The sequence below is a fragment of the Nuphar pumila genome, chromosome 5 (assembly GCF_984573655.1).
Source record: "Nuphar pumila chromosome 5, dmNupPumi1.hap1.1, whole genome shotgun sequence".
Lineage (NCBI taxonomy): Eukaryota > Viridiplantae > Streptophyta > Magnoliopsida > Nymphaeales > Nymphaeaceae > Nuphar > Nuphar pumila.
The window spans coordinates 117,734,542-117,759,603 of NC_143253.1; the positions used below are offsets into that span (position 1 = coordinate 117,734,542).

The 25,062-nt window shown below is 38.1% G+C and overlaps 1 protein-coding gene across 2 annotated transcripts in view; it reads right to left on the minus strand.

Annotated features, from left to right (window-relative positions):
* Nucleotides 1–2,259: 2,259 nt before the first annotated feature.
* The window catches only part of LOC149838318 (replication factor C subunit 3-like), a 47,897-nt gene continuing 25,094 nt past the window's right edge, over nucleotides 2,260–25,062 (minus strand). Inside the window, exons 3-10 of one of the 2 annotated variants that reach the window (XM_090007665.1) lie at nucleotides 10,984–11,063; nucleotides 10,725–10,884; nucleotides 10,363–10,444; nucleotides 9,886–10,015; nucleotides 9,722–9,785; nucleotides 9,554–9,622; nucleotides 2,555–2,667; nucleotides 2,260–2,479 (exon numbers count right to left, since the gene is read on the minus strand). In XM_090007665.1, the coding sequence (XP_089863791.1) occupies nucleotides 2,568–2,667; nucleotides 9,554–9,622; nucleotides 9,722–9,785; nucleotides 9,886–10,015; nucleotides 10,363–10,444; nucleotides 10,725–10,884; nucleotides 10,984–11,063 (685 nt within the window). In that variant the 3' untranslated portion in view covers nucleotides 2,260–2,479; nucleotides 2,555–2,567. Of the gene's footprint in view, nucleotides 2,668–9,553; nucleotides 9,623–9,721; nucleotides 9,786–9,885; nucleotides 10,016–10,362; nucleotides 10,445–10,724; nucleotides 10,885–10,983; nucleotides 11,064–25,062 lie in introns of both variants that reach the window. The other variant, XM_090007664.1, reaches the window with a different exon arrangement.

A 25,062-nucleotide genomic window follows, 5' to 3' on the forward strand; every position in this document is an offset into this window, starting at 1 on the left:
AAAGGTTGGTATCACTCAATACGTGATCAAGTCCTATTATTAGTTTCCAATAGAAAGCTAAAATGACTTGACTGCCCATTTCAAGCCAATCATTATGCATGAGTGGGTTAATATCTGATGCCATTAAAGGCACAAAATTATATGAAACTATTGAACTGAAAATCATAGGTTTTAGGTTTTTTTCGTAAATTAAATATTGAAGATGTAATCTGCAATGTTTAGTTGGAGATGAGTTTTGAATGATAGGATTGTCGCAGGTAAGCAGGTTTTTTAAGGGCTTTAAAATTTAACAGTCAGAATGTACTAAAATTTTATAACTCAAAATCATATTTTTGAATCGAATCCTTAGCAAACAAACCTTCCCGACCACGTCTATGTAGTCAGATTGAGTTGATAAAGCTTGAACCTATCATTTTCAGCTCAATAGTTTCATATAATTTGCTGCCTTCAATAGCCCCAAATAGTAACACTGCATGGGCATGCTTTTTGTGTATGAAAATTTTTTCAGTCAGTCAAAGCATTAATCTTTTTATTCACATAATCTCACCTTTTGAAAAGAATGTGGAAAGCTATATTCCAGATTCGAGTCATCCTCTTCCAATGATAAGGTAAAGCATGAATGCTTTGATGATTTCCATGTAGCATGGTCGACTTCATATTGGATCCAAATCTACAAAGATAGGCCATAACAATGATGAGATAAAGCATTAGGCATGGGCACCCACAAGGGCTCCGCTCATCTGGTAGGGGCAACTTGTAAATGTCACCAACCAAATTGACAGGACATTATAAGTTCAAAACCCACGAGTAGCGTCCCTTGCCACAAGGTCAAAGTTAGGTGTACTTAAGGAGCGGGGGACCTCGAGGGTTTTACCAACAGGAGGTTAGTCAATGTGACGTCGTTAATGGGTTTTTCCCCATAAATTGCCAGAAAAAAAATTACGCATGGGAATGTTAGGGGCTCATGGCCATAACCATCCCAAAAGGCTTCTTTTTATTATTCGGCCAGCCCTGCAAAAACTGAACCTGTGTTGGGCGTCGGCTCTTTGTCCATTTATTACACAGAAACTACACCAGGGATTGGAGACCCAGCTGCACTGGTCTTAGCCTGCCATACCTACAGTCACGGTCCCAACCGCATAAAACTCCTTTGTTGCCTTATTTACCTTGAAGCTGATTTGATAAGGCCCTTCGTTAGTTCATCTAGCTTTCATGACTGAGTTTTGGCTTCAACTTTTTCCTGTAAAAGTGGATGGAGATGTTGGACATAGGCCATGTATAAATTCCCAGAACAAGCTCAGACACGAGCCTGGTAAGCTCATTAGACCGAACATAAACCGGGTTTATGTCTGAGCTTACCTAGTTGGACCTAGATCTGAACCTGATAGGCAAGTCCCAACCTGACAAATTTAAGGCTGATCAAACCAGACCAGGGACACGCTCAATGGATATTCCACAGGCTGGGATAGCCCTATAAATGGGTCAGTTTAAGCATGGTCATTGCCCACAAAGCTTAGCACACTTGAGATTCACAAGGGACAAGACCAGGCCTCGTTGGGCTTGGATTGGTTTTGATTTTGGACCTAGCATGGAGCCAACCCAGATAATCTCCAGGACTGCTGCAATAATTGTATGTTCTTGTCAATAAGTTTAACAAAAGAATGTGCATAAGCACCGAAAAGTAACAAATCATAAGATGACAAGAAAGTTCAGTTTAATTAATGCCTTTAGCATCAAGAATGTAAAATAAAACACAATTTGCAAGATAATGGCCTAGTTCATATCTGCACAAACAAGATTTGGAATACAAGAAGCTCTCAGATTAAGATGCCAAAGAGATGTAGCAAGAGTAATCTATTTTCCATTTGTGTTTTACATGTTCTATGCTGTTAATTCCAAATGCAGTGCAAAAGTATCATTCCCAAGAACTAAATAATTCCCATTGTTAAAATTTCTCCCTTCCACTCTGTCCTATAGAGGGGTTAAAATAAAATACAACCTTCAGATACAATGTGAAGAATGGTAATTGGTACAGCTCGGCGAGCGAAAGAGAACACTTAAAACTTGAGTCATCATGATCCATCTATAGAAATTTCAGTTTGTGGCAACTGTTTTCAGGCAGATGATCCAAATATGAGGCAAAAAATAATTGTGGTAATAGAATATTTTTAGGAATAATAAATCAAAAACTTAAACTATGAAATTCCACTAGTTAAAATGCAAGCAGTAACAGTGAAGAAGAAGGTTGAGCAACAAAAATTTGGAAATGAAGGATTTACAGAGGCAGCTTATTGAGATTCACATTACAGATAAAAAGGAAATCACACTTTTAAGTTTAGCTTAGGTCAACTACACAGAAGAAGTGAATCATTTTGGTTATGGGTTATCAAACCCATGCAAGAGTGACTCATTCAGTTTCTTGTTCCCTAATACTCATCCTGATCGTATGTTCTACTTGTAGAATAGCCCAAGCTTCGTCCTAGCATTGATAAAAACCTAAATTAGAGAACCAATGAAGATAAAAGAAAGGTACCACTTAAACAATGAAGCATACCCAACGTAAACTTCTACTTTGCAGCTGCAACCATTGCACATCGTGTATGTGTAAAAGAACTGATTAGGGATCCAAGCTGCAGTTTATCGTTGCAACCAAAACTCAACCTATATCTGCATTCAATCATCATCTTTTCTGTCATGGATCAAGGAACAAGTAAAAAGATTACAATAGCGTGAGATGCAAGGTAACTAATTTTTGGTTTGTGCAGTAGACAATTGTAAATCAAAGTAACAAAGTGTGCACCAAAAGGGCAACATTCACACATTCTCAGTGACTACGATGAAAACTGTAGTGCCAATGATATCGGTAATAAAATAAATGACGCAGCCCCATTTTGCCTGATAGCTAACAATATTTCCTGTCATCATCTGTAGCATCCAGAATGAAGTGGTGTAAGAAATATATCATACTTCAGGTCACAGTTCCAGAAGCAGAAGGCATGAAAATCCTACACCTTTATTCCTCATGAGGCATCATTCCTTTGGAGCTTAGTCTTGATAGTCACAGCAATTTTATCTGCCATGGTTTTTTCCCTTTCCCCTTGTTTTTTAATTAGCAGACCGACTTCCCTCTAACCCCAAATAACAATACAAAAGGAGGCGAAGTAATAAATGAAAAAAAAAACGATCACTATATATCTTTTGTAGATCCAAAATATAAATAAGCTATAGGGATAAAACAAAGAGGCAAACCCCTAAGAAAAAAATCATCAGTATGTCTCCAGGACAAGAGTGACAAATGCCAAAGCATCTTATGCAACTGCCACTGTGTAAGGAAACAAACAGCTTACAATAAAGCTCTAGAACACTTAGAGATGTTGAGAACCCACTTTTCAGAGAAGCAATTCAATAATCTCGAAGGAAGATCAAAGAAAGCCCACTACCTAAAACATATTATATTAACTGAGAGAAGCTGATCTTCTAAAGAAAACCTTGAATTGCATTTTTACAACCTCTCCTACTGTATAAAGGGCGATCAAGCTAACATTTGCATGGTTTGCACTAAAAATCAAACTTTGACTATTGTTTCTTATGCCAGCTTCTATGTGCTCTTCTTTTCAACAGCAGCAGAAACTTTCATCATTTCATAATGGTTGCTTCATTGTTGTGCCCAGTCCACCAGATCCTTAGATTTAACTAGGAGGGACTTGAAGCATATGCCAGCACAGACAAATCCCTTAGGCCCACTACGCTTGGCTTTGAAGGACCAGCTGCAGTTGCATAACTGGGCCCCTTGAGAATCATGATCAATGATATTCTGCTTGGTCTATTTAGAATGCCAATAGGCCAACTCCATGTTAACAAAACAAACTGCAGATCACAATAGGTAAACCGTCATCCAACTGCATGAGTCCATTTTGTACAAGCACCTATATTCTGCCCAGAGTTATTCCCACATCTCATATTCTGCTTCAACTTTAATTTCTGATTCCAAAACTCCTATCCAATTCTCATATTTGACATTATTTCCAAAAGTAACGACTTCAGGTTGGAGATGGGGTTGGAAGACTATGGTTGGGACAGGTTCTTCTGTTTCAACTTCTTGATTTTCTTGGCTTATCTGAAGTAGGTAACCCTTTTTTGCAAACTTTTCAAGAGTTTTTCTTGGTGCATAAGAGATGAAGATGCGACCAGGTTGGAGATGGGGTCGAAAGACTATGGTGAGGATCTGACTCTTCTACCCCAGGGACCAACTGATTCGAGTGCCTTTGTTGAAAGTTGAAAGATGAAACTATTTACATTATTCCCCTATGGGATTTTTCTCAAATTCATCGGTCAATTCTTCTTGACACATTTCATACTCTCTTTGGATTTCTCTCTCATATTGGAGATTTCTGATATAATTCGTATGTCCCAAGTTGTTCCCGTAGGTCACTATTTCTAGAGTGAGGGGTGGACAAACCATCCTTGCAACTGGGATTTCTGAATCCTGATCTTTATCTTGACTTGGTTGGCTCGGTAGCAAGATGTATCTATTATCTGCCCATTCCTTAATGGCCTCCATTGGTGCAAAAATGAACATGATTTGACCTTGAAATGTCTCTAGAAAATCCTCTTCTAGCTTTGAATTTTCTTCTTCCTCTAATAAGAAACATGGAGGAGGTTCAAACACTTATGTAGTGTCATACTCATCATGACTTGGAATTCTCCAAAAGTCTCTTGGGTGATGCTCTTTACATCGGACTACCATGGCGCTTGCCGTGAGATGACATTCATTGAATAAGGATGACAATCTTTCTAACTCTGTTTCAAGTACGGCTTGGACATCTTTCTCATTGATAATGGATCCCAATTTTCTCAACATGAATACCAAAAAAGACAGTTACATTCTTACAATGCATAGCATGCACTTAACCAATATCAATTGCCTACATGCCCATACAACCACATTATCTGGTACGTAACATGTGTACTTCCAAAGGAACCAAGTAATCAGATCAATACAGACATCGTCAAGTGTAGATCTATGTAGTCAAAAGCCCTGACTAGTCCACCTAGTCAGTCTAGGCATAAGTAAAACGCCTAGGCTTTGCCATTCCTAAGTTGGCACCTTAAAACGTACCAATCTTGCCGACTAAGGCACCTAGTCAGTGACTAAGCTGCCCCCGCCTAGGCACGAGGGCATTTTAGTCATTTATTATTCTTATATATTCTATTATTTTTTTGTATATATATATATAATTATATATGTGTGTGTGTGTGTTCTTGTGTGATTTGTTCTGTAAAATGATGAAAACATGCTTATATATATATATATATATATATATATATATATATGAGTGTGTGTGTGTACAATTATATATATATGTATATTCTGGTTATGTATATTAATATATTTTATAAAAGCATGTATAATTTTAAAATTGTGTAATGAAAACATCTTATTAGTAAAAGAATTAAACATATTTTTATGTATATTTTTTTATATTTTAATTGGGGTATCGACTAGTCCTGCCTAGTCCTCGACTAATCTTTTTAGGGGTCTACCGACTAGGCACCGCCTAGTGCTTTTGACTACATAGGTGCAGATGGGTGCAATCAATACACAACCTACTATTTTTGTCCAAATTTTCACTCAGTCAAAGTTTGATCAAGTCTGAAATTGTCTAAAATTAAGTTAAAGGTGGCTGACACTCCAAAACCCTCTCTTGTCCCTTTTCTCTACCCCATCTCCCTTTCTCATCTTCAACTGATGCCCTTTCATGCATTTCACCAGCTACAACCAGCAGACACTGGCAGCACCAGTTTTTGTACTTCTCGTTCTTTTGCTAGGCTGGGTTTTTTTATTTTGATATCCAGCCAATCATGTGTGTGTGCTCCTGTCTATTGCGCCCAAAATCCCTGTGTCATACTCTGTGTCTGCAACCATGTCCATGCTCCATGATTAGCTGTTTGTATCTTTCCTTTCTGCAGATTTATATCCTGCTCACCACCTAACGGATAAGTGATAAGCAGAGATTACTCTACGACCAGACTGAGTGCCTTCCAAGTATGACCCACATTAACCTCAAAATTAAAGCATTTCTCCCATATTCTAGCCCTCCACACTAAATCCCTAATTTATGAAAATTAATTTTAGTTTTAGTTCCAAGATATCCTCCGCAGCCCAAGGCTCTTGTCATCTTCACACTTATATTTTAGCGGTCTTCCACTCATCTGCAGCCCCAACTGTATTGGATTACGCATGGACCCAAAGAGTGAAAGCATATCAGACTGAGTGTCTTCAGAGTATGACCCACATTAACCTCAAAATCAAAGCATTTCTCTCATATTCTGGCCCTCCACACTAAGTCCTTAACTTATGAAAATTAATTTTTGTTCCAAGAAAACTTCTGCAGCCTGAGGCTCTTGTCAGTTGTCACCTTCCTACTTATATTTTAGCAGTCTTCCACTCATCTGCAGCTTCAACTGTATCAGATTAGGCATGGACCCAAAGGAGTGAAAGCATGGAATAAAGCACCCTTCTTCAAATTAGTTGTTTCTAAAATAATATTTGCATTCTAAAATGTTGTAGAAATTTTGTAGCACCCTTCTTCAAATTGTTTCTAAAATAATGTGTGCCTTCCATGTTAATCCACTGTCCTCTTCATTCAAAAGAGTCTTTGTTTCTTCTTCAATCCATGCATCTAATTCATCAAAATGTTCCAAATTGATGAGATCGACTTGTTCTTTGTTAACTTTTATATTTGCCTAAAAAGATTACATGAAAAATTAAAAATAGTTCAGTTATGAATGAAAATGACAAATAAACTTTATAATTTTAGCAGTACGGGTTGTGCCCTCAAAAGTAGTCCTAGGAGAAAAAAAAAACTCCTAATAAAACCTCTAGCTCTATCTCTTAGTCTTCCTCTCCAAAAACTCCCTCCTCTTCTTTTTGTGCCTGTGGCGCCAACTGCAGCATTATTACTGACATTTATTTTGCTGCATCCTATGCTATGTAATATAAGATCAAAAGTAGGGAGCTCATCTTCGTAATGCACATCCTCCCAGAACTCTGCATCGATCATTTCTACCTCATTCATCTCTTTTTCTTTTCTTTTTTCTATCAGATCATCAACTAATTGTTGGCATTGTCATTTTACAGTATCCGAAAATTTCCTTAATGTGCATTCTTGCACATTATGATGTGTCTCGGCTAAATGATGCTTCAACCAAGAGATACTACCCAAAAAAACTTTGGCAATACTTGCACTTGAATCTTAATTGATTTTCACTCACTACTTGAGTGCCTCATTGCCATGTCGAATCCTCTGATGCCATCTCCCAAAAACACTCAATAAGAAGCAAAGAATAAGAATTTATTTCAATGTTGTAGGTATCGTACAATACATATCATTATTTTTGGGTTTTGCAATACGATACATACTTGTATCGTGATACGAGTGTGTATTATACCCGTATCGAGTGTATCATAAGATACACCCATGTATCGTATGATACATGGTATATTGTACAATATACCTTCGGCGCACTTTAAAAAGGTCGAGAATTACTTTTTATTTTGAGTTTGAAATACCTTTTGAGGGCCGACTTTTCCATTTGTCTAGAGGCCATTAAAAGTGCATTTTCACCATTTTTTGCCCAAAAAAGTGGGTTAAGATAAAAAAAAAGTGCATTTCCACAATTTTTCACTCAAGAAAATGGGTTAAAGTAAAAAATCTTTATTACGAGTAAAATTACAAAGCTACTGTTCAACAAAGATGGCATCAGATAATCTGACATGGCAATGAGGCACTCAAATAATGAGTGAAAACCGATTGAAAATCGAGTACACCTATTGCCATAATATTTTTGTTTATGTAATATGAAAATATGAGTCTTGTGACATGTTCTTTAATTGCAAGATACTTAATCTTTTGTATTGTTCTTGTGATATAATTGATGTTTGATGATGTCTTATGCAACTAATAGATGCATAAATGGTTCATATCTGATTTTATGGTTGTATTTTATGCAATTCATCATTGTTTTATGTGATGTTTTTTAGAAATTTTGCTAATTTTTTTATTTTCTTGATTTTTTGAAATTTTTTGAAATTTTTTTAATAAAATTATGATACGTTTACGATACGATATGATGTTACCTTGAGCCCGACTGATACGGGTAACGATACGATATTTACAATCTTTGATTTTTTTTCTTAACCCACTTCCTTTAGTGGAAAATTGGTAGAAATGCACTCTTACCTGAGAAAATCGCAAAAGCCCTCTCCCTTGCGCATAAATCGGCCCCCAAATCGATCTCATGGAATCTAGGGTGTGTGGGTTCCCTTCTAACAACCTCTAGACATATGGAGAACTCGACCCTCAAGAGACCTTTTAAACTCCTCCCCCCCTCAAAAAAAAATCGAGTTTCGAGTCATTTTTTAAGTGTGTAAGACACCATTGTATAGTACACCTTGGTATATGTTATTATCTTATTGATTTCTCATTTTCATTTTTTTTTAAAACATGTGGTGGACCAGGTTTGGAAGTGTATGTTCTAAATTTGAAAGTTTTTGTAATTCACATTCTTAGCCAAATGTGTAATGCAAGTGAATGTGAGAGAAACTGGAGTGTCTTTAAGCAAATCCATACAAAAAAAAATAGATTAGAGCAAAAAAGGCTCGATGTCCTCATATACATTCGCTACAACTTACGGTTGAGGCAGAGGTACATAAAATTATAAAGTTTATTTGTCATTTTTATGTGCCTATTTAAAGTTTTTATATCATACAAAACCCAACAAATTTTAATTTTTTCATGTTATCTTTTTAAGCAAATAGAAAAGTTATCATCAAGGAGGCACAATCGAATTTTTGCTGTTTTTTCTGATTTTTCATGTTTTTTTTATTTTTGGAAAAAAAATTATTAAAAAATTGTTACGATACGTATCTTATTTTGGGCCCAACCGATATGAGTAACGATACAATACTTACAACCTTGTTATACATTCTTACCCCTAGGCTGACTTGAGGCCAGACCTAGGAGAAAATAGTAGGAAGAGGAGAAAGGGGATAAAGGACTACGACCATGGGAAGAGGAAGATATAACAAACTGTCAAGGTCATGAGGACACAATAATCATTAAGGAGATGCCGAGAGAAAGGGAGGTTGGGTTGGGGGAAGAAGGAACCAAAAGCAATAAACAGTTTTTGTTAGAGCATAACAGAATCCTATTCTTAAAAAAAGTAGGTGGGATTTAAATAACCATCCTAGATCTACACAGGTCATTGCTTATTGCACTTATAATATGCAAAACTTTCTCACTCCTACATAAACATTTTCAAATTTATGCATTTCCTGCCTAATGCTCAAGCATGAACCAGTATTCACTAATGTTCAAGCATGAACCTTAAATAAGAAATATATATAAGAAAAGACGTAGCAACTAAAAGTTAGGATGTATGCTATTTTCATAATAACACAGCAAATTCTACAAAAAGCATTTGCATGGACATGTCTCAGCAATTATAGATAAATTAAAAAAGAAAAAGAAAGATAGCAAACAATACATACTCTATATCTGCTAAATCATTGATAATTTTTACTCGTACAGCTGATGGCATTTTTATCTTAAAAATAAACCTGCCAGTAGAAAGAAAACCCAAGGAATGAGGTTGAAGCTAGAAACAAGGCATACAAGAATGAATCTATGATACATTGATAACTGATGAATTTACTTACATGGTCACCTCTCTCACAATGTCCACCAGTGCCAAACCTTTCCTTGTTTTAATTTCAGATATACCTTGAGAAAGCTAAGTATACAATTGACAGATTTCTCAAATCTAACAAAATTCCACTTGTTAAACATTAAAAAATGAAAAGGAACTAACATGTGAGGATACGTCTAAAAACAACTGCAAATGTTTCATTTAGAAGCCAAAAGCATATTTGTTCAATGTCTTTAGGCATTGGATTGCCAGTACACAAGTAAACAGCTTCTTCGGTAACATGCTGAGATGCCATGTGTGTTGACTACAGTGAAAAATAGATTGGCCATTAAAACAAACATAAAGATTCACTTAGTCATTAGTTTGGCTGGAAAAAACGAAAATATGCACACTGGCACTTAGAGCAATTAAAAGTCACACTAATCGCACATCTGCAAACCATGGAAACATTTTCCCATACAGAATTTACCTCGTGAAATGGATCACCATGGGAAAGGATTCACAAAAAGAATGTCAAGTTTAACATGTTATCGGTTTTTAAGTAGTAAAACAAGTTACAGCTCACAGGGGTAAGATCAGAGGGAGCTTCATTTTCCTATTATTGTCATCAGCAAAAAGGTGAAGGATCATGATGCAGAAAGAGATCAAAACCTGCAAAATATTCAATGCCTTCCTCATGTCACCATTGCTCAACCTCACAAGTGCAGCCAAGCCACCCTCGGTTACATCAATCCTGCTCCACAGTCAGAACACTAAGAAATTCAAAAAGCATCACAATATTAGCTGTTTAAGCAGGAAATGCAAATGAAAGCAAAGCAACATGTTTCCTCCTATAAAACTTGCTAAACAAGAAAGCTAGTGAAGCATTTAGCGTTGACTATCAATTTCACAATGGAACCATGCAAAGTATCTCATCAACATTGCATACTAAAAGAAGAAAAACATGTTAAGATAGAAAAAGGTGTATATAAGAGTGTTAATGTTAATCTTTGTAAACTTAAAAATTTGCATACCCCTCCGCTTTAATAACAAACCGCACACGTTCTGTCATATGAGCAGCATCAAGAGGAGCAAAACGAAATCGAGTACACCGGGATTGTAATGCTGGGATAATTTTGTTGACATGATTACAGATAAGAGCAAACCTAGTGCTCTTTGTGTACTTCTCAATCACTACAACCAAGCATAAACACAGGAATGGAACTGTTGGGATTAACAGAATTTACTAGACGATCAAAGTAAATACATAGAATATTACCACACGTGATTTACCTCTTCGCAATGCAAATTGAGCATCCTTTGTCATAGCATCAGCCTCGTCCAATAGTACCAGCTTCACAGAAGACTTCGAACTAGATAAATCATAAGACCATGCATAATTAGAGAAAGTACAAATTTATCACCAAAAATATGCAACAGAATATGAAAAATATCTAGTGGTACATTTCAAATCTTTCATATTTAAGCAGACTAAGGAACTAAGATGCGATTAGGCTGAAACTCATTGATTATAAGATCCAAGACAATGAGAGGATACAAAAGAATCCAGTTGCAGGAGTCCAAATGTTCCAACATCAGGATGGAAAATTCATCAGCAAATGAAGGGGTGATATTGTCATGAATAAAGCCAGCTCCTTCAAACTATCTTCATATACTATCACAAAAGAGTAAATCACTTCCTGATTAAATTTTACAATCCAAAACTGAGAAATAGCAGTAGTACACAGAACGATAAGATATGACGAACATTTCACGAGACTAGCATGTAAGGAAGAGAAGCCCACAACAAAAATAGCTCTCAAATAATGCTCACTCAAGCACAAGAACCACTAAGGTTCATACAAAATACCCTAAAAAGGGTACGCACAAAGAAGAAAAATAAACTTCATTAAAATGGGAGAAATCCCAACTCAAAAGTATATATTACAAAGGGACAAAACCCCATATTTATAATGTTTGAAGAAGGGAGCCATAGAAAGAGTTGTTGGACTCTCCAACGGCTCTAATAGAACTGTTGGAGTGTCTAACAACTCTTTCATGGACTTTGCTTTTTGACTTAGTCAAAAAGCAAAGGTCTAAGAAAGTGTCCAGAGGTTTTTGCTTTATGCTTTTTGACTTGGTCAAAAAGCATAAGCTTACAATGGTCCAAACCAAAAAAATAAAATTAACTATGGTCCAAACCAAAAAAATAAAGTTAACTAGCTATCCTATTGTAACTAAACTAAAAGATTACATATGATGTGGTATTTACATATGAGATTGTCTATGAGATTACAACTTTTAACACTCCCCCTCAAACTTACGGTTGAATAACCGAAAGTTTGTCCAAAAGAAAGTGGAATCGTCAAGCAGCAAGAGGTTTGGTAAAGAAGTTGCAAGTTGATATTCTAAAGAGACATATGAAAGCTCAATGGTGCCTTGTAAAAATTCCTCATGCACGTAGTGGTAGTCCATTTTAATATGCTCGGTTCGTTCGTGAAATGTCTGATTGCTGGCAATGTAAATGAAACTTTTATTGTCACAACATAACCGTGATGCTTTTGTGCTCTCAACACCCATGTCTTGCAGCAGTCGCCTCAACCAGACTACTTCTGTGGTGGTTGTAGTCATGGCTCTTTACTCGACTTCGATTGATGAAAGAGAGATTTTTTGTTGCTTCTTACATCTCCTAGAGATCAATGATTCTCCTAAAAACACACAAAGCCCAGTAGTTGAGTGTTGATCATTTGGATCACATCTCCAATTTCCATCAGTATAAGCAATTAGTTCTAATGAAAAATAAGCAGACAACATGTGCAATGTCAGGTCGAGTGATGAAAATGTAAGACAATATTAGAATATGGATCCAGTAGAGGATCCATATCCAACACGAGTTTGTATATGGATGTAATATATAGACAGTTTTGTCCATGTAAAAAAAGGTTTGTAAACCCTATTAATATTAATAAAGAATTAGTGCAGCTAAGGTTCTGGCTGCCGATTCCCAGCATAGCTGAGTTCTCTCTCTCTCCTCCTCTTCCCCTCCATTCCTTCTCGGTTCTCTCGATAAAGTCTGCCAATCTAGGGCAGTTTTCACATGGTATCAGAGCAGCACAACTTCTGGGCGTGAAAAGTTGTCAGGACTTTGCTCTGTCAACGTGAAAGGTCGGCTTTCACTCATCGTCGACAGATCACGCTATTCTCTTCCCTTTCTGCATTCTTTTTCTTTCTCAGGTCACGCTATTCTCATCCTTTTCTAAATTTTATTTCTTTTCAGTTTTTTTTTAGGGTTTCTCTATCGCAGATCAGAAACATATTCAGATCTGTTGTCGTCCCCTCTTGTTACGTTCTTCTGTTCGCTTGCTGAGTTCTCCTATCGCAGATCTGATCTGTTGTCGTCCCCTCTTGCTGCCTTCTTCTATCGCAGATCTAAAATCTATTCAGATCCATTGTCGTTATTGCCTTCTTCCTTTCACGCAGAAGCCAAAGCTGACTACTAGCCTTTCACGTGATTTGCCTAGTCACGTGACCTGCCTTTTCTTCTCCACCTGCATCACGTAACAGCCGAGTTCCCTACCTTCTTTCTCATATCACGCTTTTTTTTAATCTTTGGTCTGGAAACAATTCTTTCTCGTTCCGTTCCTTTTACCTGCCTAAGCTCTGCCATTTGTCTCACGCATATGAATATTATTTCAGATCTACTGGAAGTATCACGTAGTTCTGAAATTGTATTTAATTTCAGCTGTCGTATCCCTATTCATTTTTTGTCAAGTTTTTTTTTAACACAAAATATATATATATATATATATATTGTCGTGACATTGCTTTTTCTGGGCCGATTTCTATCATAAATCAATAGTTGTGTCAGTTTATCCAGTTTCAGTCACTAATGTTTTCCGTTCAAATTCTGATTTCTGTCAACAAGTCTGCCAATGGACACTTCATTCAATTATGGTCTTTCTTCCAATTTCCTGGGGCAGCTGGTTTCGGAAAAGCTAACCACCAACAACTATTTGACTTGGAAAAGACAAATTGCTCCTTTTATTCGAAGTCAAGACCTTTCAGAGCATTTAGATGGCTCCACTCCAATACTTCCAGAATTTATCGCAACCGAAGCAAAAAAAGACTGAGGATTGCCAAATATCACTCGCAACCCTGCGTTTGTTACTTAGATGAAGCACGATCAGTGTTTTAAAACTCGCCGAGTCAACTTGTTGACTAGGCTGACTCGACTCGGCTCGGCCCTCCAGCGAGTCAACCCGGCAAGGCAAACTCGGTTTGCCAAAACTCAGGCTTGACTCGGGCCTGACTCGGCTTGACTCGGCCTGACTCGGGCGAGTTTTGGGATGTTTGAAATTTGTTTTTTGAGTTTCAAATTACAGTTTCGAAATATATAAGTACATATATTTTAACAAGGGTTACCCCCAGATTTTGTATAAAAAAGAAAATAAAAATCATTTAAATCCATAGAATAAAATCGCCATGTTGTTCGAACTACTGTTCACCCTGTGTTATCAACTTATTCTAGCAAAATATTTTAAAGAAATGATTCTCACTATATATGGAGGGTCAACTGTGCCTATGGGAAGTCACATTTAGGTTTCATCATCCATTTGTTATGTGAACAAGCATTGTACATATTCAAATATTAGTAGTCTTTTTATAGTTGTGCCATTAATATATTTCCTGTTTGTGAGAAATCAGATGTGGGAGTCACCTTACTATCGTAGTAAGAGATAGAGAGAGAGGTAAGAGGGAAGAGAGAAAAAAATGTTGGGCGGCAATGATGTCTTCTCCCCTTTCCATTGATATTTATATGTTGTACGAGTGGTACAATACAGTACAATAGTACAATACAGTACAGTATGCTGTACAATACAGTACAATAGTACAATACAGTACAGTATGTTGTACAATACAGTACAATACAGTACAATAGTACAATACAGTACAGAAATATATTCATTTACATATACATATTTAACAGCCTCCCTCAAGTTGAGGATGATCTTCAATCATGCTCAACTTGCCCTTAAGTAACCAAAATTGATGACTAACCAATCCTTTGGTGAAGATGTCTGCTACTTGGTCTTCTGATCTGACATACGAAGCCTCAATTTCTTCTGTTTCAATCTTTTGTCTAACAAAATGCTGATCAATCTCAATGTGCTTCGTGCGACAATGATGAATAGGGTTAAAAGAAATATTAATGGCACTTTGATTATCACATAAAAGCAGAGAGGAAGAGATAGGTTCATTCAACTCTTGAAGAAGATGCCGTACCCAAGTGACATCAGCTGTCCCTGCTGCCATTGCCCTGTACTCTGCCTCAGTGCTGGATTTAGCAATGGCCTTTTGTTTCTTACTACTCCAAGTGACAATATTTGGGCCAATAAAAACACAATATCCTGAAACCGACCTACGCTCATCAGGGTCCCCACCCCAATCTGCATCACAATATGTAAGTAAACGGTGTCCTGTAGTGAAGCTTTCATCTTTGTGATAGAGCAATCCATCTCCAATAGTCCCTTTCAGATATCTGAGAATACGCTTAATACATTCCATATGACAATCAGTGGGAGCATGCATAAACTGAGATGCTTGATTTACAGCATAAGCAATGTCAGGTCTTGTAAATGTAAGATATTGCAACATACCAACAATGCGGCGATATAAAGTGGAATCATGATATAATTGGCCTTCTTTTGCACTAAACTTATGATTTAAGACAGATGGGGTGCTGAGAGGTTTACAATTAATCATACCAGTGGTGTGAAGAATGTCAAGAGTATACTTGTGTTGACTTAGAGTGAGTCGATCATCTTGTCTATCGACTTCAACTCCCAAGAAGTATCGCAATGGGCCTAAGTCCTTCATCTTGAATTTGGCCATGAGTAAAGACTTGACCAAGGCAATATGTGCATCATCACTCCCAGTGATAATGATGTCATCAACATATATAAGAACCCAAGTAGTAACATGATCATTCTTATACATAAATAAAGAATGATCAAGTATACTCTTAGAAAAGCCATGCTGCTGAATTTCCATGGAGAAACTCTCAAACCAAGACCGAGATGCCTGTTTTAAACCATAAAGAGACCTTCTCAATTTACAAACCCATGTAGCCGCATCATGTTCACTATATCCAGGAGGTTGCTCCATATACACCTCTTCCTTAAGTCCCCATGTAGGAACGCATTCTTGACATCCAACTGGCTAAGAGACCAACCATGCTGAAGTACCAAAGTGAGGATCACACGAATGGTGCCAATTTTGACAACAGGGCTAAAAGTTTCCTCATAATCTTGCCCATATTGTTGTGTGAATCCGCGTGCAACAAGGCGAGCTTTATATCTTTTAATGCTACCATTTGGTTTACGCTTGATCTTGTAAACCCATTTGGAACAAACAACATTTCTATCAACAGGTCGAGGAACAATATCCCATGTATGACATTCATGAAGTGCTGTCATTTCTTCGTTCATAGCTTCAACCCAAGCTCGAGAATGGGCTGCCTGATGGAAAGTAGACGGCTCTTTCTCTTTGGCCACATTGGTTAGAAACAACTGAAAGTCAAGAGAAAAATTGTTGTAACTAACCCAACGATGGATAGGATGCCTTTCACGTGTGGATCGTCGAAGAGGGGGAGCCTCGTGAGATGGAGTTGAAGGGGCTCCTCGACGGGCATAAACCAAACCTGAAAACCGTGAAGGTGCATCCTGGATGATGGAGTTGTCTGCTTCAAACTGAATTGGTTCATCAACAACAGGATCTCTGATAGAGTCATATAGCAAAGTATCACAAAGCCATGGATCATAAGTAGTTTGCTCATATACCTGAGAAGTATCACAAGTGCTGAAATGGTCATCATCAAAAACAACATTTCTAAACACCTTAATCTTACCCAAAATAGGATCATAACATCTATATCCTTTATACCCATCGGCATATCCCAGAAATCTGCACTGAACTGCTCTGTCCTGAAACTTGTTACGTAAAGAATGATCCACATGGACATAACAAATGCATCCGAAAGCATGCAAATCATCATAAGAAGAGTGAGAACCGTGAAGCAAATAATAAGGAGACTGATCTCTTAATAATTCCATAGGCAACCTGTTAATGATATGCACTGCAGTGTGAAAGGCCTCAGTCCAAAAAGAGAAAGAAATATCAATATTGTGCATCATACTTAACGCGGTTTCAACAATATGCCGATGCTTACGTTCTGCTACTCCATTCTGTTGTGGAGTGTAAGGACAAGAGGAGTTACGTGTGATGCCATGGTCCTTTAAATATTCACTAAAATCATGAGATATGTATTCTCCACCACCATCACACTGGAAATAAGTGATATTTGAATTGAAAAGGTTCTGAACAAGAGCATGGAATTGTTTGAAAAGTTTGAACACTTCAGATTTAGATTTCATAAAGTAAATCCAAGTGTAACGAGTGAAAGAGTCAAGAAATAACACATAATAACGAGAGCCAGATAGAGATGAAACAGGAGCTGGGCCCCAAACATCAGAGTGAATAATTTCAAATGGCTTGGAAGCTCTTTTATTGATACTTTGAAAGGGAAGTACATGACTCTTGCAGACATTACAACTAGGACACTTATGATCTAATTTGACTTTGGGAATAAAACCCTGAGAAGACAATTTGTCAAGGAACCCTTGACTACAATGACCTAACCGACGATGCCAAGAAACTGGCTTATTACATTGCATAACAGAAGAAGACTGACTCAAATAAGCAGGAAAAGATGGAGACACGGTAGATGACGTCTTCAAAGTCCCGGGGGCTGCTTCGAAGACGTACATGTTTCCGCGTCGTTCACCCTTAGCGAGCATCTTCTTGGTTCGAAGGTCCTTAAGACAAACAGAAGACGGAGTAAATTCCATGGATGAATTTGTTTCATCAACCAATTTAGAAACAGATAAAATGTTTTTCTCAATGGCAGGAGTGAGTAAGACATTTTTCAATGGTAGTGTAGATTGTGACAAAGAGAGAGATGCATTTCCAGTATGAGAAATAGGGTGGTGGGAACCATCTCCCGTGACAATAGTGCCAGTGCCAATATAAGGAACCATGTTGGAAAGTTTACCTGCATCAGAAGTAACATGTGCGGCTGCTCCAGAATCAATATACCAAACTCCATCATCATTCTGACGCAAATTCATGTTGTTAAATGCAGTCATCAGAATTTGTTGCACATCATGTGGCAACCCTGCACTCTGTCCCTGATCAGTACCCTGATGTGCTCGAAAATTTCCCTGCGGCTGCCCCTGAAACTGTCTAACATTCATCTGTCCAGCTCTTGGTCCTGGCCTCCCTGCCTTGTTGCGATTCTGTGGGTTGTGCCAACAATCTGCTTTCACATGGCCACGTTTGTTGCAATGGAAGCAAGTAGGGACACGGGTACCTCTAGTGGCAGGTGGAGCAATAGGAGTAGGAAGGAGTCCTCTACGGCCCATATGAGCAGCAGGTGGACGAAATGAGGTAGACCCAGATGTAAACATGACAGGATGAGGATCATCAATAAGATGATCTTGAGTCAAACTAACTTCATACTGTAGGAGTTTGGCCTGTAAATCCTCAAAGCATGGAAGTGTAGAGGCAACCTGTAATGCAGTGCAAAACATACGATATTGGGGCCCAAGGCTTCACAATACCTGCTGAACAATATCTCTGTCAGAAACAGGATATCCAATAGCGGCCAACTGATCAATGATAATTTTGATATCCCCTAGAAATTCAGTAATGGTCTTAGTTCCCTTTCGCATAGATTGAAACTGCCATTTCAGTTGAAGTGCACGTGATTCAGAAACCTGTGAATAAGAGTGAGCAAGATGTCTCCATAGTTCTGCAGCAGTAAAATGGTCAGAGATAGTTTGTAATATACGATCAGATAACGTGACAGTCAAATAGGCAACCACAGATTGGTCCTTCTGAAACCAAACATCATACGCAGGATTTGGAATAGCAATGCAACTCACCTTCCCATCATTACCAGTTACCTCTTGCGTAATAGTCATAGGTGGGGCGGGTGATCCCCCATCCAGATGCCCGAAAAGACCATGACTTCGGATAAACGGCAGAATTTGGCGTTTCCAAAGTAAGTAGTTATCATGAGTTAATTTGTAAGAAACAAGTTGAGAAAGAAATCCGGGGCTGATTTTAGAATCCATAAGGAAGAAGATCAAAGATGAATCAAATAGCACGACAGAAATTCGTAGGTTGTACGGACAGAACCGTACGGACAGAAATTTTTGAGTTTTGGAAATCACGATTTTTTAGTTAATCGTGCAGAATGTACGATTTATCAACTATATTGCAAGAAATAGATAAGAAATCACAAGAAGTTTGAGAAAAGAGACACTTTTGAGAAATGAGGGTTCCCAAATTTGGGGAAAACAGAAATTAGGGTTGATAAAATTGGGGATAACAGAATATGTAAGAAGGAAAAGATGCACGATATGAGGAAATGAAGAAACGACGTCGAAATATAGTGATTCAACGGAGAAACAACAGAGAAAAGATGAAAAAAAAACACTTTCCTTGAGAACGCCCAAAAACGCACGTCAAGGTCCTTAGGGGCCTTCCAGATGATCGTGATTACCACGCCCTTGGCTCTGATACCATGTGAGAAATCAGATGTGGGAGTCACCTTACTATCGTAGTAAGAGATAGAGAGAGAGGTAAGAGGGAAGAGAGAAAAAAATGTTGGGCGGCAATGATGTCTTCTCCCCTTTCCATTGATATTTATATGTTGTACGAGTGGTACAATACAGTACAGTATGCTGTACAATACAGTACAATAGTACAATACAGTACAGTATGCTGTACAATACAGTATAATAGTACAATACAGTATAGTATGCTGTACAATACAGTACAGTAGTACAATACAGTACAGAAATATATTCATTTACATATACATATTTAACACTGTTTAGTTTCATACATGAGAAAATTGCTTATTTATGTTGATATTGGGCATTCTGTAAACTTTCAATATGCACATATATCCCTATTTTACATTTATGGATTTGGCAGAGAGGGAATTAAAACTTTTAAAACAAGCTAGCATATATGATTGGCCATTTTAGGAACCTTAGGTAGTAGGAGACTGAACTCATGGTGACCAAATCCTCTAATTCAAGTCATGAATTAGTCAAAGTGCTTGTATAGATATCAAATTCAATTATTCAAGCAAACCTCTATAGCTCTTTGCGTTTTTATATTCTTACAGACATTTGGAGATTGTTTACTCAATAACATGGTTTCAGACAAATTATATATTGTTTTTCTTTTAAAATCAAAAGTTAACAAAACCCGGTCCGAGTCACCGAGTTGACCCGCCGAGTCACGAGTCAATAAAGAACGAGTCGAGTTCTGAGTCACGGGTTTTAAAACCTTGAGCATGATCAGGCCCTTGTCGCGTACATCACTTCCACATTGTCACAAGAAGTATTGATTTTCATTCCTGATGATTGCACGTATAAAGTATTGTTGGAGGCTTTAGCTCAGACCTACTCTCAGATATCAAAGGCCAAAGTATTGTTTCTTAAACGTGAATTTCAGATGTTAAAAAAGGAGGTAATGAGCATTATTGAATTCTTAAACCAAGTCAAAAGCATCACAGATCAACTAGCCATTGTTGGGTATCCAGTGTCAGATAAAGAAAAGGTGCAACAGGCACTCTGAATGCCCTGGGATCAGAGTATCATGTCCTTGTCACCTCTTTATTATGCTTGCCTACATTACATAGTTTTGAGGAATTACGTGTCAAACTCCTTCAGTAAGAAATGACTCTGAAAAGCATGTTTGATACTTCAGCAGGACAATCGTCTACGCATGAGATTCTTGCCACAGAGATGATCGCTAATCGCACACGAGGAGGGCGTGGCAGAGGCAGGGGAGCCTCAATCCAGAGTGAATGTGGGTTACTACCTACACCAAATTCCACTGTCAGTTTTTCCAAGAATGTTCCCATATGCTACCAGTGTAACAAACGAGGTCACATCAAAACCAACCGTTGGTTCAATCCACAAAATCAAAATAGAACGCAAAACAATAGAAATGTTGCTACATCAGGAGCTGCAGGTACATTTCGGGTCAGTGATGATGCTAAGGATCTTCTCTTATCTGCTATGGTCAACTTGAATCTGAAGCAGAATGATGATGAAATTTGGTATGTAAACTCTGAAGCGGCAGCTCATGTCACTGGCAATGCAGGTAAGTTCTCTACTTTGACTCCTTATTTTGGTAAATCTAATATTGTAATTGGAGATGGGACTCACCACCCTATTTCGAACATAGGCAACGTTCTCATTCCTTTGTCTGAGTCATCCATTCCTTTATCTGATGTTGTTCATGCACCAAATATAAAGAAAAATATTGTCTCTGTTGAAAGTTTTGAGATCTGGCTGGTATAGCATCTACAGGACACACACAGAGAGAGAGAGAGAGAGCAATGGCTGGGGCGGCAATGAGATACTCGACCTCCAAGCCCTAATCAATATATAAATAAATCAACAGTTATACAACTATCCTTGTAATATCAGTGATATTACAAGGATGCCATTAATGAGAAATATACAGCATGTGTTATATTAACATACCATGCGTATGGATCTGGATCCAGATCCATACGCAAGCTATATATTTTAACACCCTCCCTCAAGTAGTACGTGATTTTGGATCATGTACAACTTGCTCTTCAATAGCCAAAATTGACATCCTGTTAACCCCTTGGTAAACAAGTCTGCCACTTGATCTTCTGTTCGAACATGATGTAGTTCTATCTCCTTCATCTCGACTTTCTGCCGTATGAAATGTTGATCAATCTCAATGTGCGTCGTTCTGCTATGCTGGATAGGATTACATGCAATGTTTATTGCGCTTTGATTGTCACATAGAAGAAAAGATTGAATAATTGTCTCACCAAGATCACTCAATAAGTGTCTAATCCATGTGGCTTCTGTCGTGACTGCAGCCATCGATCTGTATTCAGCCTCTGTACTCGATCGTGCCACTGCCTTTTGTTTTCTGCTGCTCCAGGATACTAAATTGTGTCCAATATAAACACAATATCCAGAGACAGATCGTCTCTCATCTGGATCCCTGCCCAATCTGCGTCTGTATAAGTGATGAGTTCATGTCCTCTATGCATATTATCGTTCTTGCGATAAACAAGGCCATCTCCTATAGTTCCTTTTAAATAGCGTAGAATGCGCTTCACAGCTTCCATATGACCCTCTGTTGGAGCATGCATAAACTGGGATACCTGATTGACAGCATAAACTATATCAGGTCTGGTAAAGGTCAAGTACTGTAACATTCCCACGAGACTTCTATACATTGTAGGGTTGACACAAAGATGACCATCTTCAGAGCTCAGCCTTTGATGTAATACACTAGGAGTACTGACTGGTTTGCAATTCGTCATGCCGGCTCTTTCCAGAAGGTCAAGAGTGTACTTGTGTTGCATGAGTGTCAATGTGTTGTTGTCTGTCAACTTCCACACCAAGAAAGTACCTCAACTCCCCTAAATCTTTCATCTTGAAAGTTTTCATTAAAAACTGCTTCACGTCTTGCACATGATTATCTGAACTCTCAGTGATCACAATGTCATCAATATATATAAGAAGAAGTATAACAATGTCTGCCTTTTGGTAAATAAAAAGTGAGTGATCAAGAGAGCATCTTCTAAAACCATAACTCTGAATTTGCATAGAGAAACTTTCAAACCAGGAACAAGACGCCTGTTTCAACCCATACAGAGATTTCCTTAGTTTGCACACCCAGGCAGTAGGATCCTTCTCGGCATAACCAGGAGGTTGCTCCATATACACTTCTTCCTTTAAAATTCCATGCAAAAATGCATTTTTAACATCCATCTGGCTAAGGCTTCAACCTCGATCGACTGCTAGGGATATGACGACACAAATAGTACCCATTTTGACTACCGGACTAAAAGTTTCATCGTAGTCTTCACCATATTGTTGTGTGAATCCTCGAGCAACAAGTCGCGCCTTATATCTGTCAATACTTCCTTCAGGCTTATACTTTGTTTTATAAACCCATTTGGAGCCAACTAAATTCTTTCCTTCTGGCCGAGGTACTATTTCCCAAGTCTGGCATTCATGAAGAGGTTCTATTTCTTCATTCATAGCTTCAGTCCAATGACGGGATTGAAGAGCTTGATTAAAACAAGTGGGTTCATCCTGTTTTGTGAGCTGAGACATAAACAACTGGAAATCAAGGGAGAAGGTCTCATAACTCACCCATCGTTGAATAGGATGCTTAATGCGTGACGGCCTTTGAGCCGAATCATTGGCGATGCTTTCCACATTCCTCGGCTCTGTATTTTTGTCCCGTCTAGTATATATTTGTCCAGAGAAGCGTTCTACTAGGGTTGGCTGAGTTGGAGACTCAATTGGAGATAATTCAACATGCATCTGTGAGTCATTCAATTCTCTACTCAAGCTGAAGGGAGGACAATTTGTCTGACATGTTTCTCCGGTATTAGCAAAAAGATCTGCGCTCATCCATGGATCATATACTTCTAATTCTCGAGATGGCAACGCTGCAGAGTCATTAACCTGAAAATTTCGTTCGTCAAAAACAACATTTCTGGAGGTCCTAATACGTTTTGTAGTAGGGTCATAGCATCGATAACCTTTGTATTCATCTGCATACCCAACAAATCTGCACTTGACAGCCTTGTCCTGAAACTTATTCCACAGAGATGAATCAACATGTACATAACATACACAACCAAAAACACGCAGCTCATCGTAAGAGGGATGTTGCCCGAATAAAGTATAATAGGGAGATTTCCGATCCAAAAGTGTCATAGGAAGACGATTTATGATATGAACAGATGTGTGAAAAACTTCTGTCCAGAGACTAACGGGCACATTGCTATCATGTAGCATGCTCATCGCGCTCTCGACAATATGCCTATGTTTCCTCTCTGCAACCCCATTTTGTTGAGGAGTATGAGGGCAAGAAACCTGTCGACTTATTCCTTTATCCCGAAGAAAGGCAATAAACTCGTTCGATGAATACTCTCCTCCACCATCACATTGTAAATGCACAATATCACAAGCAAACTTTGTTTTGACCATCGAATGGAATTCCCAAAATATTTGAAAAACTTCATGCTTGTGTTTTAAGAAATATATCCAAGTATAACTGGAATAGGAATCAATAAAGATAACATAGTAACGACTGCCAGAAAGAGAGGGAATAGGTGCGGGTCCCCAAACATCAGAACAAATAATCTCAAATGGCTTTGAAGCTCTTTTATTTATAATATGAAAAGGAAGAACATGACTTTTGCAGAGTTCGCATGAAGAACATTTATTATTATCATCAGAAAATGAACATAAACTAGACTCTGGAAGGAGACCATCAGATACAAGATTTTCAACGAAACCTCGACTACAATGTCCCAAACGACTATGCCAAATATCTGGCTTATTACAATGAGATGAATTAAAAACTTTCAATGAAGGAAAAAACAAAGACTCTGAAGGCGAAGACACTGAAGAATACTTGGACGAGTGCAACTGGAGGACTGGGACTAAAGACCAAGACACTGAAGGAATCTCCTTGAAGACGTACATGTTTCATTGTCGCTCCCCCTTAGCGAACGTCTCCTTCGTTCGTAGATCCTTAACATAAACAGAAGAGGGAGTAAATTCGACGGAAGAATTCATATCGTCAACAAGTTTAGCTACAGAAACAATATTCTTTTTAATATTAAGAGCAAGAAGGACATTGGACAAGTGAAGTGAGGACTTTGACATAGGGATATGTGCATTGCCAGTATGACTAATGGAGTGATAAGTTCCATCTCCCGTAACTATACTACCTTTTTCAAAGTAAGGCAATAAGTGAGATAACTTACCCGCATTACCCGTAACATGCGTGGCGGCACCTGAATCAACATACCATTCGCCTTGTTCATTTTGCTTGATCGACATCTGTGACAATGCTGATAACAAAAGTTGTTGCACATCTGTGGATGGCACTTTTGTGTCCAGAGCAGTAGCTGATTTATTCTCAATTTTGTTTATTTTTCCTCTATTCTGTGGATTGAACCAACAATCAGCTTTCACATGTCCTCTTTTGTTACATAAGAAACAAGTGGGCACTCTCTGATTCCCTGTATTAAAAACCCCTGAAATATTAGGTGTAGGCAAGATACCACGTCCTCCCTGCCCGAAACGTCTGCGGCCTCTGCCTCCTTGATGACCTCCATTCCCTCGTTCAAAACCTACAGAAGTGTGCATTGCCAAAACTGAATGAGGACGAGCTGATTCATTTCCTTCTGCCCTTTGCTTCATAATCATC